This window comes from Coccinella septempunctata, chromosome 7 (assembly GCF_907165205.1).
Source record: "Coccinella septempunctata chromosome 7, icCocSept1.1, whole genome shotgun sequence".
NCBI classification, from domain to species: Eukaryota; Metazoa; Arthropoda; class Insecta; order Coleoptera; family Coccinellidae; genus Coccinella; species Coccinella septempunctata.
In genome coordinates, this window is record NC_058195.1 from 32573235 (window position 1) to 32588410 (window position 15176).

At 34.1% G+C, this 15176-nt stretch overlaps 1 protein-coding gene across 1 annotated transcript; it reads left to right on the forward strand.

The window, feature by feature from the left end:
• The first annotated feature begins 1471 nt into the window (after positions 1 to 1471).
• LOC123317004 lies at positions 1472 to 3421 on the forward strand. The gene is made up of 3 exons (XM_044903339.1): positions 1472 to 1967; positions 2301 to 2572; positions 3237 to 3421. The coding sequence occupies exons 1-3, from the start codon at positions 1544 to 1546 to the stop codon at positions 3252 to 3254; spliced, it is 714 nt and encodes a 237-aa protein (XP_044759274.1). The 5' UTR covers positions 1472 to 1543; the 3' UTR covers positions 3255 to 3421.
• The last annotated feature ends 11755 nt before the right edge of the window (positions 3422 to 15176 follow it).

Sequence of the window (15176 nt, forward strand, 5' to 3'; positions counted from 1 at the left end):
GCATCTTTGACGTAGAAGGTTTCGATTGGCTATAAAAATTCTCTTTTCGCTTTTCTTCTTCAGCGTGAGTTAATTCTTCGAATGTAAAATTCGGAATATTTTCATTACGATGATTATTAACATTTGGATAATTTTCATTACGATTATTATAGAAGTTTCTTTGTGGATTAACATTATATTGCGTGGAATAATTTGCTCGTTTTTGCGGGTAGTTTCTAGTCTGTATAGACATTCTTTCAGGCGGACTATTATTTCTATAATTAGGGTTAGGCTTGAAAACATTAATATTTTGATTTCGTTGTGGATTTGATCTTTCGAAAGTTTCACGATATGAAGGATAATGAGTTTTCACTGGCCGCTGTTGAATCTGAATCGGCTGAGACGGAAAATTATGCTGATTATTATAAAATCTATTAAAATTATTTCTCGGCTGATGATTGAACGAATAATTATTTCGGTACGTCGACTGATTATTGAATGCTTTATTCGACTTTTGCATATTCTTGGTGCGACGGCTCTTATCTAATAATTCATATTGTGCCATATTGCACAGATAATCCTTCACGGCATTGACCGTTTCGTCGAAAGAAAGTGCATTATTGGTAATTAAATAGGTTCTCAATTCTATAGGGGCATTCGAAATAAGCACGGTTTTACAAATTTTATGAATATTAGATTTATAAATTTGTTTCTCTGTATCAGGCATTAAATCGGCATCAATTCTGTAATTTATTCTGATTTTCATTGCAATAATTTTATCAATGAAAGCTAATAAATCTTCATGAGGTTTTTTGGTCAAAAATTGTAGGTTATGAATAAAAACGTCTAAATTAATATTATCACCGAATATGCTATATAAAAAGTTCTTTAGTAATCCCCAATTATCAGGAACATCAGATGTAGAAACCTCAACTAGGGCTCTATCAGTCAGTTTTGATTTAACGACAGCATAACAATAATTCTTTACTATTTGATTTTCATCCGCAAACATCAATAGATATTGTTCGGAACTCTTAATAAAAGAATGAGGTTCATTTTCAATACCAGAAAATTTAGACAAGAGCATACCAAATTTTTCAGCTAGTGACAAATCTATTCTCTCTTGTGCCATCTTATTTATTTTCTTTTTACAACCCGAAAAATGTTTTATCGACGTAATCGTGAAATATAAAAATATTAAATATTATAAAGTAATTACGGTATCAAGATAAATTATCAATATTAAAATAGTAATAGGTTTTTTCTTAATAAAGAAACCTAGGAAAAACTCTTTAGTGATCGGTTTTTTCAAAGAAACCTAGAAAAAACTTTTGAAAATCGGTTTTTTAAAGAAACCTAGAAAAAACTATACAAGTTCACTAATTTTTTTACCAGATAAGGGAAACTGGGAAGGAATAGGAAATGCTCACCGATAGTCTTGAAGTCGTTGAGGTCGCTACTCCGTCAATCGGACTCTCTGATGGAAAGATGATCTATATAATCCACAGTTCTGGCCAGAAAATGTGGGAATAGGAAGATTTAATATGCAATTATACAAGAAAAGATGTCCAGAAAATTCTTTTTTTTAGGAAATAGAAACCTAAAATTAGAGAAAAGATTTCAAGAAAAAGGAAAACATAATGAAACAAATATACTACATATTGGCACTCAGAAACCATCGAAACCATCTTTTGCGATTATCCACCAGAATATTCAGTCAATAGGAAATGCAGTTGACCAATTAGAAGTGTTCCTCCAAGACCATAAAGAATGTGAAGTGCTATGTTTGAGTGAACATTGGAAAACAGGAGAACAACTGATGAATTACTCAATAGCAAACTACAACCTGTTAAGCTCTTTCTGCAGAGGAGAAAAAATACATGGTGGAAGCGCCATATATGTAGGAAAGAACATGAAGAACTTCCAAAATAGGGAAAAAATAGTACAAATGTCGGAAATAGGGCACATTGAATGCGCTGCAATTGAAGGTAAGGTAAATAATGACAAGATTATAATAATAAGCATCTACAGGCCTCCAAAAGGTAACATTGATATTTTTTTCGAAAAAATTGATATAATCTTAAGCACTTTACAACCTGAAAAGGAAACAATTTTTCTTGTTGGGGATTTCAATATTGACCTATCAACATTGAATAAAAATCAAGCACAATTCATTAATATACTGACATCTTATAACCTTCAGCAAACAATCTTTGAATATACTAGAATAACACCCACATCAAAGACATGCATAGATAATATATTTACAAACAGTAATCAAAACAACTATACAGTGCAAGTCATTAACCCTAAAATTTCAGACCACAGTGCACAACAAATAAATATATGGAAGAATGAAGTAGACAAATACAACATATACAGAAGACATTTCACATCCCAAAACAGGAAGGTATTCAGAGAAAAGTTGGAAAGTTGTTGTTGGAGTGAAATATATACCATAGAAGAAGAAAATGTAAACAGACAGTGGATGACGTTCTACTCAAAGTTTCTCAAATTGTTCAATGAGACATTCCCCAAGAAAAAATCAAGGATTAGAAGGAAAACCTATATCAACAGAAACCATCCTGAAATCGTGAGTATGAAAAGTAAACTTGACATCTTGTTTGTACTAAGTATGAAAGAAAATCGATTTAAACCACAATACAATAAAACAAAAAAAGAATATAATCAGATCTTAATAAAACATAAGAGGGAAAAATTCGAAACAATGATATCAAGTTCTGATAATAAAAACAAGACAGTTTGGAGTATTGTAAATTCTATCAAAGGGAAAATCTTAAGTGAACCACCAACAACAGAAAGTCCTTTAAATATTGCAAATGATTTCAATGAATATTTCATAAACGCTATTCAAAATACACAAGGAAACTCTACAACAACTAAATCTATACCCTCAAAAAGAAATAACAAATCAATGTTTTGCCATCCAATAACCAAAACAGAACTTAAAAACCTAACAAAAAAGTTGAAAAACAAAAACAGCAGTGGTGATGACGACATTCCAACAAGTCTAGTAAAGGCCTCAATTGATGAGATAATAGAGCCTTTAACATATATATTAAACAACTCAATTAAGTATGGGGTATTTCCTGAAAGCCTTAAGCTTGCATTAATAAAGCCAATTTTCAAAAAAGGAGATAGGGCAGCTCTTGAAAACTACAGACCAATAAGTCTCCTGTCATCCTTCTCAAAAATTTTTGAAATAATAATGGCAGAAAGACTTACGAAATTTCTAGAAAAATGCAGCATACTAAGTAAGAACCAACATGGATTCATCAAAGGCAAATCGACAAATACAGCCATTTTCCAATTCATCAGGAAAATAGTGGAAACTCTGGAGGAGAAAGTTAACATCTTTGGACTATTTCTGGATCTCTCAAAGGCATATGATAGCGTCGATCACGAGATACTGCTGGAAATAATGGAACATTATGGAATTAGGGGACAGCTACTGGATTGGTTCAGATCATATTTAACACACCGTGAGCAAAGAGTGTTGATAACAGAAAGAGGCGAAGAAATAAAATCAAACAAAGCCATCATCAAGCAAGGTATACCTCAGGGGAGTATATTAGGATGTATACTATTCTTGCTGTATATAAATGACTTAACAGGGGTTACAATAGAAGAACTAATGGTACTGTTTGCTGACGACACAAATGTATTGATTTCGGATGCAAATGTTCAAGATCTAATAACCAAGACATCAAACACTTATAGGAGAATAGAGGAATGGCTGAAATCACGCAAGCTCACACTTAACACACTAAAAACAAGTGTCATGTGCTTCAGAACAAAACAGTCAACTCAAATTATACCGGAAGAATTAAAAATTGATAAAACAACCTTCAAACTTCAAAGAACTGCGAAATTCCTTGGAATAACAGTAAATGAACACCTTACATGGGAAGAACATATAGAAAAAACAAACAACAGCTTAAACTCAGTATGCTACACAATCAGGGTACTATCCAAATACTTAAGCATGGAATTATTGAGAACTGTTTATTTTGCAAACTTCGAATCCAAAATGAGGTATGGAATAATCTTTTATGGAGCAAACAGGAATATGAGAGACATCTTCATAACTCAGAAAAAAGCCCTAAGAATCATCCTTGGACTCACATGGCGAGAGTCATGTAGAGGTCTTTTCAAAAAAAATAAAATTCTCACATCATATGCTGTATACATTCAAGAGTGCTCAAATTTTGTTTTCCGAAATAAACACTTATTTGAAAATGAACTGAGTCAAAGTAAGTATAAAACTAGAGATCCACAGTACATATATCCCAAACATCACCTCACTGTAACAGAGAAAAATTGCCACTATTCTTGTCTGAAGATATTCAATAGATTACCCAATCACATCAGGAGAGAATCTGAATTGAAAAATTTCAAGAAGGCACTGTATAAATTATTAATGGAATTAGAACCATATAATATGGAAGAATTTAATATTTGATTTATTTTGTTATTTGACACTATTTCTTTCTACTATTTGTAGTATTTAGAAATAAAGATGTATTCTATTCTATTCTATTCTATTCTATTCTCTGGTCTTCTTCCACTGGTTCTTCAGGGTGTGCTCGATGGTTGAAACCAACAGGTATCTGATCTGGAGCTGGTACACTTGACTGGCACTATTCACTCTTCTTCAGACCTGGCACAATCCCATCACCTCGTCGCCAATTATGAATTTTGGGATGAAGACTTGGTTTTTAAAAAACACTTTATTTACAATAGAGAATATTTGAATATTCTGTGTAAACTATGACTATCGACTAAGGCTCTAGATCTATTTCTTCGATGAAGGCAAGGAAGAAGATGCTTTTATACAAATATCTTATCTATAGGATGTGACTCAGCACTGCAGGTGTTCACTGCTGACTTTGCATGCTGCAACATAGTCATATACAATACTTATGGTTTATCTGGATAAGTAACAGTGAATTAATATGGGGTGCGATTACATAATTATATATACTTCATTCAAATTTATTTTAGCAGTCGGTTGGCCATGAAATAACTTTCTCAAGTTTTTGTAACTAGAATGAAGTAAGGTTGGCACTCATGAAATGTCGTTAATGTCATAACGCCGTTGCCACAACTAATATCAATTTTTATTACGAAAATGCCGAAAGTCATTGAAAAAGACACAGGGTTTGAGGAAGTGCTATTTAGAATTCAGGTCCGCTCATTCAAATAGTTATACCCTGATATTCTAAAATCCACAATACGTCAGACGTTAGCGAACATATTCAATGTAAGAGAATTTATATAATGTTTCATCTGGATCTAAACGACATATATCTTAGCTGGATATTTCCACAATCAGAAAGATTGTGAATGAAGAGAATGGCAAAGAATTTCCTTCTATTGGGAGACCCAAAAAAGTGGTGGCATTTGAGAATTTTATGTTTGAGTGAATTAATGCGAAAAGTTTACTACAGGATTTTCGATAAATGTCATCGGAGAATAAGTTCCCTAAAATGGATTTTTCTATTTTTCATTTGACTTGTCCTATACAATGTAAATGTCTTAAGGTACTAATAAATACCTATAATTATTATTATTACATCAATGTATTAAGATGAATAGCCACAAATACGCGCAAGTTGCCTTGTTACTTGTTTATTCATGTGAAATTTTTGTTCAAAGGTGAAGTTCATCTTAACTTGAAACTTCCTTCAATTCCTTTTACTTATATTGATGCAAGATGATTTTTGTTGAAGAATTTAACATTCTTGTAATTATCTGTTTATTCCTCCGGGAGATACCCATTCCCAACCACTGCATCATATGCATTTCATCTTGGGGATAATATTTTTAAAATGTACAACTGATGTAACGTATTCAAACTTTAGCCAAAGAAGATAACGAACATTAACTCTCCTCAAGCTAGTGCATATTATGATATTATACTGATCTCTTGCATTTTCCATGCAAATAACTGGATTTGGTATGACTTCAATCAGTTTGTATAATCTTCAATTATGTTCGTCACATATTTTCCGAAGAGATTCGACATTGTGATAAAATACGTAATAACAGAAACTTTTACGTAGAACGGGCAACATAGCGTTGATTTAAAACCCAAAAATGTTTTGACAAGCTTCATAATCCCACATTTTCGTACTATACAGAGTGAAATGTGTCAAATTTCCATGGCCAACCGTCTGCTAAAATAAAAGTGAATGAAGTATATATACTTATCTAGAATGCTAATCCAATTCTAGTAAGAATTGCGGCGAAAATTTGACAGTTGTCGTTAAAGCGAATGCGCGACATTAGTTTATTTCAACTCGAACGTTGCCTAGACTTTCCTACCTTATGTCAGTCGAATTGTTTATTTGGTATAAATGAGAAATAAACATATTCCATTCGGTAAAAGAACTTATTTTTCGATTCATACAGGACTACTTGTCGGTATTGAACACATGCATGGATGACTAATTTTGTTTATATAAGCTTTGTTAGAAAATCAGTACAATGATGTTGCAGGTTTCAATGAAAATATATCGGGAACTCGGAGGTAACGTGTTATAAGTCCAAATCTAAATTTGTCGATAGAGGTATTATTGAGTATTCATTGATTGTTTTTCCAAACCGTGAATTGGCTGAAGATTGGAGTTTTATAGCGAATTCCATGGTAACAACTGGTGCTTACTAAATATTTGGAACTCACAACAAAAATTCCAGAAGATCAAAACTTAATATCACCAATGCAATTCGATATTATCACAGATTCCATTAGATGAACAGGTACCTATGCATTGAGTGCATATTATAAACTCCGTGGAACAATTTTGAAATATCCTGATCTAGTGCAATACTACTATATACCATCAATGGAATTCGCTATCAGTGAAACTCGATAATTCAATCATTTTTGAATTTTTTGTTTGCATTTATTATTTTTAATTTGATAGACAAATACACAAGTACATTTCAGAAAATGCGACTTAAAACTCCTTACCTCCGAGCAGATCGTGCAACAGTGAAAAATCAAATGACTGAAAGAAAACGCGTTGTTGTCCGACATACCTTCGTTACATGAATTGTCCCCTCTTCATAAGATTCGATCGACAGAATATTCAGAAACAAGGCAACGTTCTATTAGAAAATAAACTAATGATGCGCATTCGTATTAACGACCACTGTCAATTTTTCGCCACCTTTCTTACTACTGGATTAGCATTCTAGATTAATCTAATATATAAAATTCTCGTGTCATAGTTTTCGTTACCATACTCCTCCGAAACGGCTTGACCGATTTTGATGAAATTTTTTGTGCTTATCTGGTATCTATGAGAATCGGCCAACATCTATTTTTCATCCCCCCAAATGTTAGGGGTAGTCCACCACTAAATTTTTTTTTGTATTTTTTTTGGCAAAATTTTTAATTTCTATTTTTTTATGATACAACATACAAAAATACATACAATCCTCAATTTTCACCCTTCTACGATCAACCCGTATTTTTTAATAGCCATTTTAGTAATTTAATCATTAGGAAATTATTTATATGGCAAAACAACGTTTGCCGGGTCAGCTATCTATGAGAATCGGCCAACATCTATTTTTCATCCCCCTAAATGTTAGGGGTAGTCCACCCCTAAATTTTTTTTTGTATTTTTTAGACAAAATTTTTAATTTCTATTTTTTTATGATACAACATACAAAATACATACAATCCTCAATTTTCACCCTTCTACGATCAACCCTTATTTTTTAATAGCCATTTTAGTAATTTAATCATTTTTCCTCTCCGGTCGAAAACTGATCAATCATCATTTAATTAGTTATCCCCGCCAGATGTCTACAGGTGTCACTTCTGACCCAGTAAACAGCACGAACGAACGAACGAACGCTAGATGGACTAACAAAAAATATTGTTCACGCTATAGCATTAAGAGATTGATATTGTTTAATAGTATTACTGTCGTAATTGTTTAATTAATGATATATAATTTCAAGGAATAAATTATAATAACTTGAAAATAATGTTTGCCTTTTGTTATTTTTATATTCCCTCATCGTTCACAGCGCTCCATGCTTATTTCACGCATATACCACATTCTTACATACATACAATATACACATTCTAACATACATACATACTTACAATAAGTAAGCTATTTTCCTATTACTAGGAAATTATTTATATGGCAAAACAACGTTTGCCGGGTCAGCTAGTAATATATAATATGATTTCTATGATTTCAACTCGAACGTTGCCTAGACTTTTCTACCTTATGTTAGTCGAATTGTTTATTTGGTATATATGAGAAATAAACATATTTCATTCGGTGAAAAAACTTATTTTTCGATTCATACAGGACTTCTTGTCGGTATTGAACACATGCATGGATGACTAATTGTGTTTATATATGCTTTGTTTTAGAAAATCAGTACAATGATGTTGCAGGATTATGCTTGCGATGAATTAAGAGATCGAAAATTAGCTGCTACTGTCGGATCTATTAGACGTCGATGTGAATTATGTGTTCAGCAAAATGGTTCATACTTCGAACATTTTAAGTTCGTTTTGTTGTTAATGCTTATTTTTTTTAGTTACACGTTTCGTTCACAAAAATAGTGTTATTATTATTATATACCTACCATATCAAATTTTGGCGATTTCTTCATGCATTTATTTTTTTAACCGGAAACGGTGCCTCGTACAGCAAAAAGTCAAGAAACCGAATTTGCTCCAAATTAAATAAGGATTCACACAGTAATTTTTATTGTCAGAAAATCCAGTGGCGTATCATTTTTTTATCTGAAAATATTCAGTCTCGCTGCAATACGGACGCCACTGGTAGAATTGAAAAGAAAATATATTATGCAAAAAGTGTTCCTTGAGGCTCAAAACCTATGTCTCAAATTTCATTTAAATATTTCAAGCAGTGTGAAAGTTATTAATAAAAAACATTTTTTTTTTCTATAATTTTAACACCCCGTATCTCGGAGAGGAAACATTTCTCGACATATGTTTATATGATAAACTAGGGCTTATTTTTGATGTAGAATACGTGGTTAAAATTTCTTGGTTATGATCTGGACCACCCTGTATTTGACAGCGTCTGTTTCGAAATAGCGACCACCCCTGTTGGCAGACGCTTACGATTTCAATTCAGTTAAGATCCTAGACCATTTTGACACAACATTCATCTTGGTAACTATTAGAAAGTTCTAATCGATTTTTCCTCATCTTTAATTTTTTTTATCCCATAAGGCGGCCACTCACGCCCGGCAGACGGGCGGTTTCAAGTTTTCGTAATAAAGTTGAACCAAAGTGCCAAACCAAACCTTTGGTAACTTATGAGGTAGTTGCCAGCTCTCGGACTACTACATTTTCCGTCCCTGTATTGTGTAAAGGGAATCGGAAAAAGACTCAAGTTCCCACCAACGTGGCTAAAAAGCCAAGTGGTAAATTTCCCTCTAAAAAAACTTGAACGATAACTAGAAATTACGAATATTACAATAGTTTCCACTTTCGTCAAAGAGAATGCAACACTTAAACAACGTCTTTTTTCAATTTCACCAGGATACGAATTCTAGCCAATTTTCGAGACTTTTCGAGAAATTTTTTCATCTGGAAATTCATAGAAAAGATAATTTCACCTCGGAAAGTTAATACCATGAATGAATATTTTTGTTCTTCAATGAAAACATCTTTCATTCTTTTTCCGTTTCACGAATGAAAAATAAGGACCTTTCGAAATGACGAACTGATGAAATTGAATTATAATGAAAACCCCATAAAAATTAGTGGTTTCAGAAGTAAGATATAATAATTCGTTCTCTCTTTTTGAACTGACCTCTAGAATGGTGTCGACCCCTATTAACCACGCCAATTCATGGCATATAAAGTTCCCTCGTTGTTCCTAAGGGTTGTGTTACTGGGGTCATTTCTTCATGTTACCATGCTAATTGTGAAATTCAGTTACGGCCGTTTTCAATAACCTATCCAAGATAAGGGATAGATCGCTATCTCCAGTTTGTCTGCCTATCTATCCTTGTAGTTATCTATCTATGGTTTGCATTTCACAATTATGGTTTGACGTTATCTATCTCAAGGCAAGGATAGATAGAGATCTATTCAGCTCAGACCACAGAACACTAATATAAGACCTCACATTATTAATTCATTTCTAGTGTTTGAGATATTGGAGTGTGCTAGAAACTAGAAAGTGTAAATATTTGAAGATTATGTATAAAAGGTTAATCGTGTTTATGACTACTCACCCGTATGCACCGTTTCATTAAACGAGCTTAATTCCTTAATGTCTTTTTTTCCCATTGAGATTCTATGCTTAAACGTCGTTCAATGAAAGGTGCATACGGCAATAAATACATCACAATAATTGTTGGTCGAGATTCTGAACCACGCAATACTTGAAAATGAATTCCTCAACCGTAAGTACCCTCAAATAAAAGCGCTGTTGTTATCGATATTCATTTTTCATTAATTTCAAGTTCTGAAGGCTAAAATGACCTTTTCAGCCTATATCAAAACCAAAGACTAAAGAAAGGCCATGCGTTTGGTAGAATTTGTAGCAGCTGATGGGGTTATTACCAGCAGAGCTAATAATGCTACCAACAATAAATTGAAAGAGGAGAGTTGGAGACGATTGACCGAATCCTTCAACTCTTCGGTTTCAATTTTCCCACATTGCGCCCTCAAATAATATATGGATTAATTAAATCCAATAATTCACTCACAGCACCTTTGCTCAGTTGAATTCTACATGTGAACTCGTAATCATTCAAAATAATCATGTAATCAACTCGTGCTTTATAAACTTTTTGCATTATGGTCTCTTCCGATTCACTTTCTTCTCATCAACCATCTCTAATAATTCCATGTCGCTGTCATCGCTACTCAAATAATCCATTTTTCAAAGTTAATTACAATTCAATTGTCAAGAAAAAAGCACCCTGACAGCAATTTCCAACGCTTATCTCTACCCCTTACTGCTCGAACTCGACAGATCAAAAAACTGAACTACCGGAGATAATTTTTACAATCGATAGTTTACTTCAATCAGAGACAAACCTCTCTGCTTCAATTTTCTTTGAAACGCAAATAGGCGCATATATAATGAAAGTTCCTATCTCTGGTTGTCAATCCGACCTCATTTCAGAGGAAGGGATAGATCGCTGGGGCCAGTAAGAATCGCTATCTGCAGATAGAATATTGAAACGTAAACAAGCACAAAATGACAGATTTGTCTATCCCTAGTATCTATCTATCCACCGTTTTGAAGGATAGATAGGTTATTGAAAACGGCCGTTAGACGCCTCTGTTTGATCTACCTAGATTACGTTTGAATAATATGCCGAATTTAAAGTTTGGCTTAGTAAATTGGCCCCATATTGCTGATCCCAAGTTTCGTTATCCCTCCCTGTATTGTGTGAAGGGAAACGGAAAAAGACCTCAGTTCCCTCCAACTGCATCTAAAAAGTTACGTGATATGATTCCTTCTCAAACCCATAAAGTGATTTTTAATTACTCTAGTTTTCTGGCAATAAAATTGAGTGTTTTTCTTCAACCCCTCAACCGACATCCCAACCAACTACTTTTTTGACTGGGAACATATACTATGTGGGCTCGATGGAAAGTTCAAGGAAAATAAGATCTCACCATATTTTTTTCTTATTACTAATAACGGATTTCTCCAAGAAACTCTATTGTTTTTTTTTCGAAAACTACAAAAATAAAAAAAAAACAAATATTATAATGGGATTTCATTTTTCGGGAGCTTCCCAACGAGCCCAAACATGTTGTATATTTTCATTTTAAAAACAAAAATTGTATTGGGTTGAAGAAAAATATTCAATTTTCAACTGAGGGTCTCAATTCATTATATTGGTTGAAAAACAATAAATTTAATTTTTTTTTCGAGCGACTTTTATATTACTCCAGATATAAATACATTATTGGAAAAATAACAACGATGATGGTATGATTTTATTTTTCGTCAGCTTGCCAGCATGGTATAATAATAATAATAATAATAATAATTTATTGATCCTGTTAGACATCAAACAATGTATAGGACAAGTCACAGAAATCAGACCATTACAATTGATCACACAAATATTCACTAACCGAGTAATAACAATTCTTTAAGAGCAATTCTTTGACCACTTTCTTGAAATTCTTCAGACTAAGAGATCTTATATTCGCAGGAAGATTATTAAAAAGCTTAATGCATTGATAAGATGGTGACATCTGGTACTTAGATGTTCTGTGTTTTGGAAATGACAGCACTGTTTTATTTCGGGTGTTGTAATTGTGAAAAGCAGACAGCTTCGTCAGATGGTTTTCATTTTCTTTGGCATATACCAGGCACTTGAGAATGAATATGGAAGCGACAGTCAAAATATTGTTCCTCTTGAAAACCGGTTTACAAGAACTGCGAGGTGCAATACTGAACATCATACGTATAATCCTCTTTTGGGTTATGAAAACTCTACCAACGTCCGTTGAGTTCCCCCATAGCATAATATTATAAGAGATATGACTGTAAACAAGACTATAGTAGACATTCATTAGTGATTGCAGAGGAACAATATCTTTTATTCTACTGATCGCGTAGTATGAACTATTAAGTTTCTTGCAGACATCATCTACATGTAAGCTCCACCTTAGGTTTTCGTCTAAATGAATCCCGAGAAATTTTGCATGGCTTCCAGCTTGTATCACATTATCCGAGTACCGCAATGTCATCCTATTCAGATCATTACTCCGATTTTGAAAATGAATGAACTCCGTCTTATTAATATTAATCATAATATTATTTTGTCTGCACCAATCTACAAAACAGTGCACCAGCAGCTGACATAACGCCTGTAATTCCTCAAAGGAACCTGCACTAATCACCACCGAAGTATCATCGGCGAACAATATCAATCTCAGTTTTTCGAGGAGAAGATGGATATCAGGGATACCCGTTATCAAAATAAACATTTTTCTCAGATTCACAGGCAGATCGTTAATAAACAATAAAAATAGAAGTGGTCCCAGCACAGATCCCTGGGGAACGCCCGAATTAACGCTACGCTCTCGTGAAACTGAGTTGTGAACCCTGACAGATATAGTTCTTCCTTCAAGATAACTTCGAATCCAGGTTGAAAATATACCCCTGAATCCAATGTTGTAGCATTTATCGATCAAGAACTCGAAAGAAAGGCTATCGAAAGCTCGGGATAAATCGAAAAACAACCCGGCGACGAACAAGTCCCCATCGAGGCATTCGTGGACGTACTCGACAAAAAATAGGGCCGCCGTGTGAGTTGAGCGACCAGTCCTGAACCCGTGTTGTGCAGTATCTAGTATATTATACTTATCAATAAAGTTAATCATTCTGTTAAAAACAATTCTTTCGAAAACTTTAGAAAACACACTGAGAATAGAAATAGGCCTATAGTTAGCAATGTCATGCACATCATTTTTCTTATGGACAGGTAGAACAATAGCTTTCTTCAAAAGATTAGGGAAAACACCCGAGCTTATAGAAAAATTGATGATGTATGCGAAATGTGGCGCTATGTCAGCCGCTATTATCTTCAATATACGAGCAGAAATGAAGTCAAACCCTGTACTCTTTTTGTTCTTTAGACTTTTAATCACATCGACAACTTCATTATCCAGAACAGGTTGAAAAAAAAAGTTATTGTTCAATATTGGTGAGACTGTGCACGAAATCGACAAGTTAGATCCATAATATTTGAGCAAAGTTTTTTCGGTAACTGAGGAGAAATATTCAGCAAAAATGGACGTCAGATTATCAGGGTTGACATATGACATACCATCAATAATTAACTCAAAGGGTTTGCAATTCTTTGACTTCCGGCCAGTTTGGAGATTTACTAAACTCCACACTGTTTTGTTTTTGTTATCAGAGGTTTCGATGACATCGCGGTAATAACAAAATTTCGTCTTTTTTATTAGTGAATTGTAAGAGCTTTTGGCCTTTCTATAGTTCTCGCGGGTAGAGTGACTTTTCAGATTAGCATACAACCAGTATAGATCATTCAGTTCTCGTTTTGCCATGATTATTTCGGGAGTGATCCACCGCTTGTCGCTTCTAGGAAGACTAGTGCAGTTCATCAATGGGCAAAAATTTTCAAAACCTTCTTGTATCAGGGACAAAAATGACTTAAAGCATTCATCAACATCTTGACAGAGGTAAACGTCTCGAAAATCACAACTTTTCATGTAATGTGCGAAATTGTCCAGGTTCTGCGGGCTCAAATTCCTGACCAGTTTGATCTGAGGACTACTGACTGGACTAAAACTCAATGGGAACAGAAATGAAAAAACCCGGTGATCACCAATGTGAGCCTCATAAACCTCGACAATAGTGTTGGGAAATTGTAAATTGCACAATATATAGTCAATTTTAGATACACTCGTGTGACCATTAATATTCGTGAATACTCTAGTGGGTTCACGCGATGAAATATGCAAATTGTAGCATTCAAGTAAATCAATAAACAACTTGCGATTAGGACAACTATCCTCGAGTAAGTTAACATTAAAATCTCCACACACAAATATTATGTCACCCGATCGAGAACAATGATTCAATGTATATGACATGAAGTTTATAAATGATTCGAAATTACCGGTGCCTGGCCGGTATACACTAAGAACAACACATCGAGTATCCCCAGTCTCCACTATTGTTCCACATACTTCAAAAACCATCTCCTGAGAATATCGTGAGACGTATAGTTTCTTGATGGGTAAGTCTTCTCTCACGTAGATCATTGATCCTCCATGCAACCTATTGACACGACAATATTGATCTGCTTGCAAATATCCAGGGATGATCATGGTTTTAGCACTTTCAGGGTTACACCAGTGCTCGGCGATACTGATGATGTCAGGCTTTTTTTCGTTGAAAAGGACCTCAAGATTACCTAGTTTGTTTGAAAGGCCTTGTACGTTTATTTGAAGAATCAGAATGTGTTCACCTGTTGTAGTAGGGAAAGTAAGTTCTGTGTCTGAATTCGGCTCCTTGAGCGGTTGTCTTGCTCCTCTTGTCGTGCCCTGTACCGGTGCCAGATGTTGGACTTTAGGACTGTGCTGTGTTGTCTCGAGGTGTTTGTTTCTTCCGAAAAAATTGTCCACCAAAGGAAAACTCTCTCAGACATACTCC

Coding starts and splice junctions, on each gene's coding strand:
- LOC123317004 (XM_044903339.1), top strand. CDS start 1,544: ATGTCCAGAAAATTCTTTTTTTTAGGAAATAGAAACCTAAAATTAGAG. Junction 1,968..2,300: donor TGAATGCGCTGCAATTGAAG/GTAAGGTAAATA, acceptor CTAAAATTTCAG/ACCACAGTGCACAACAAATA.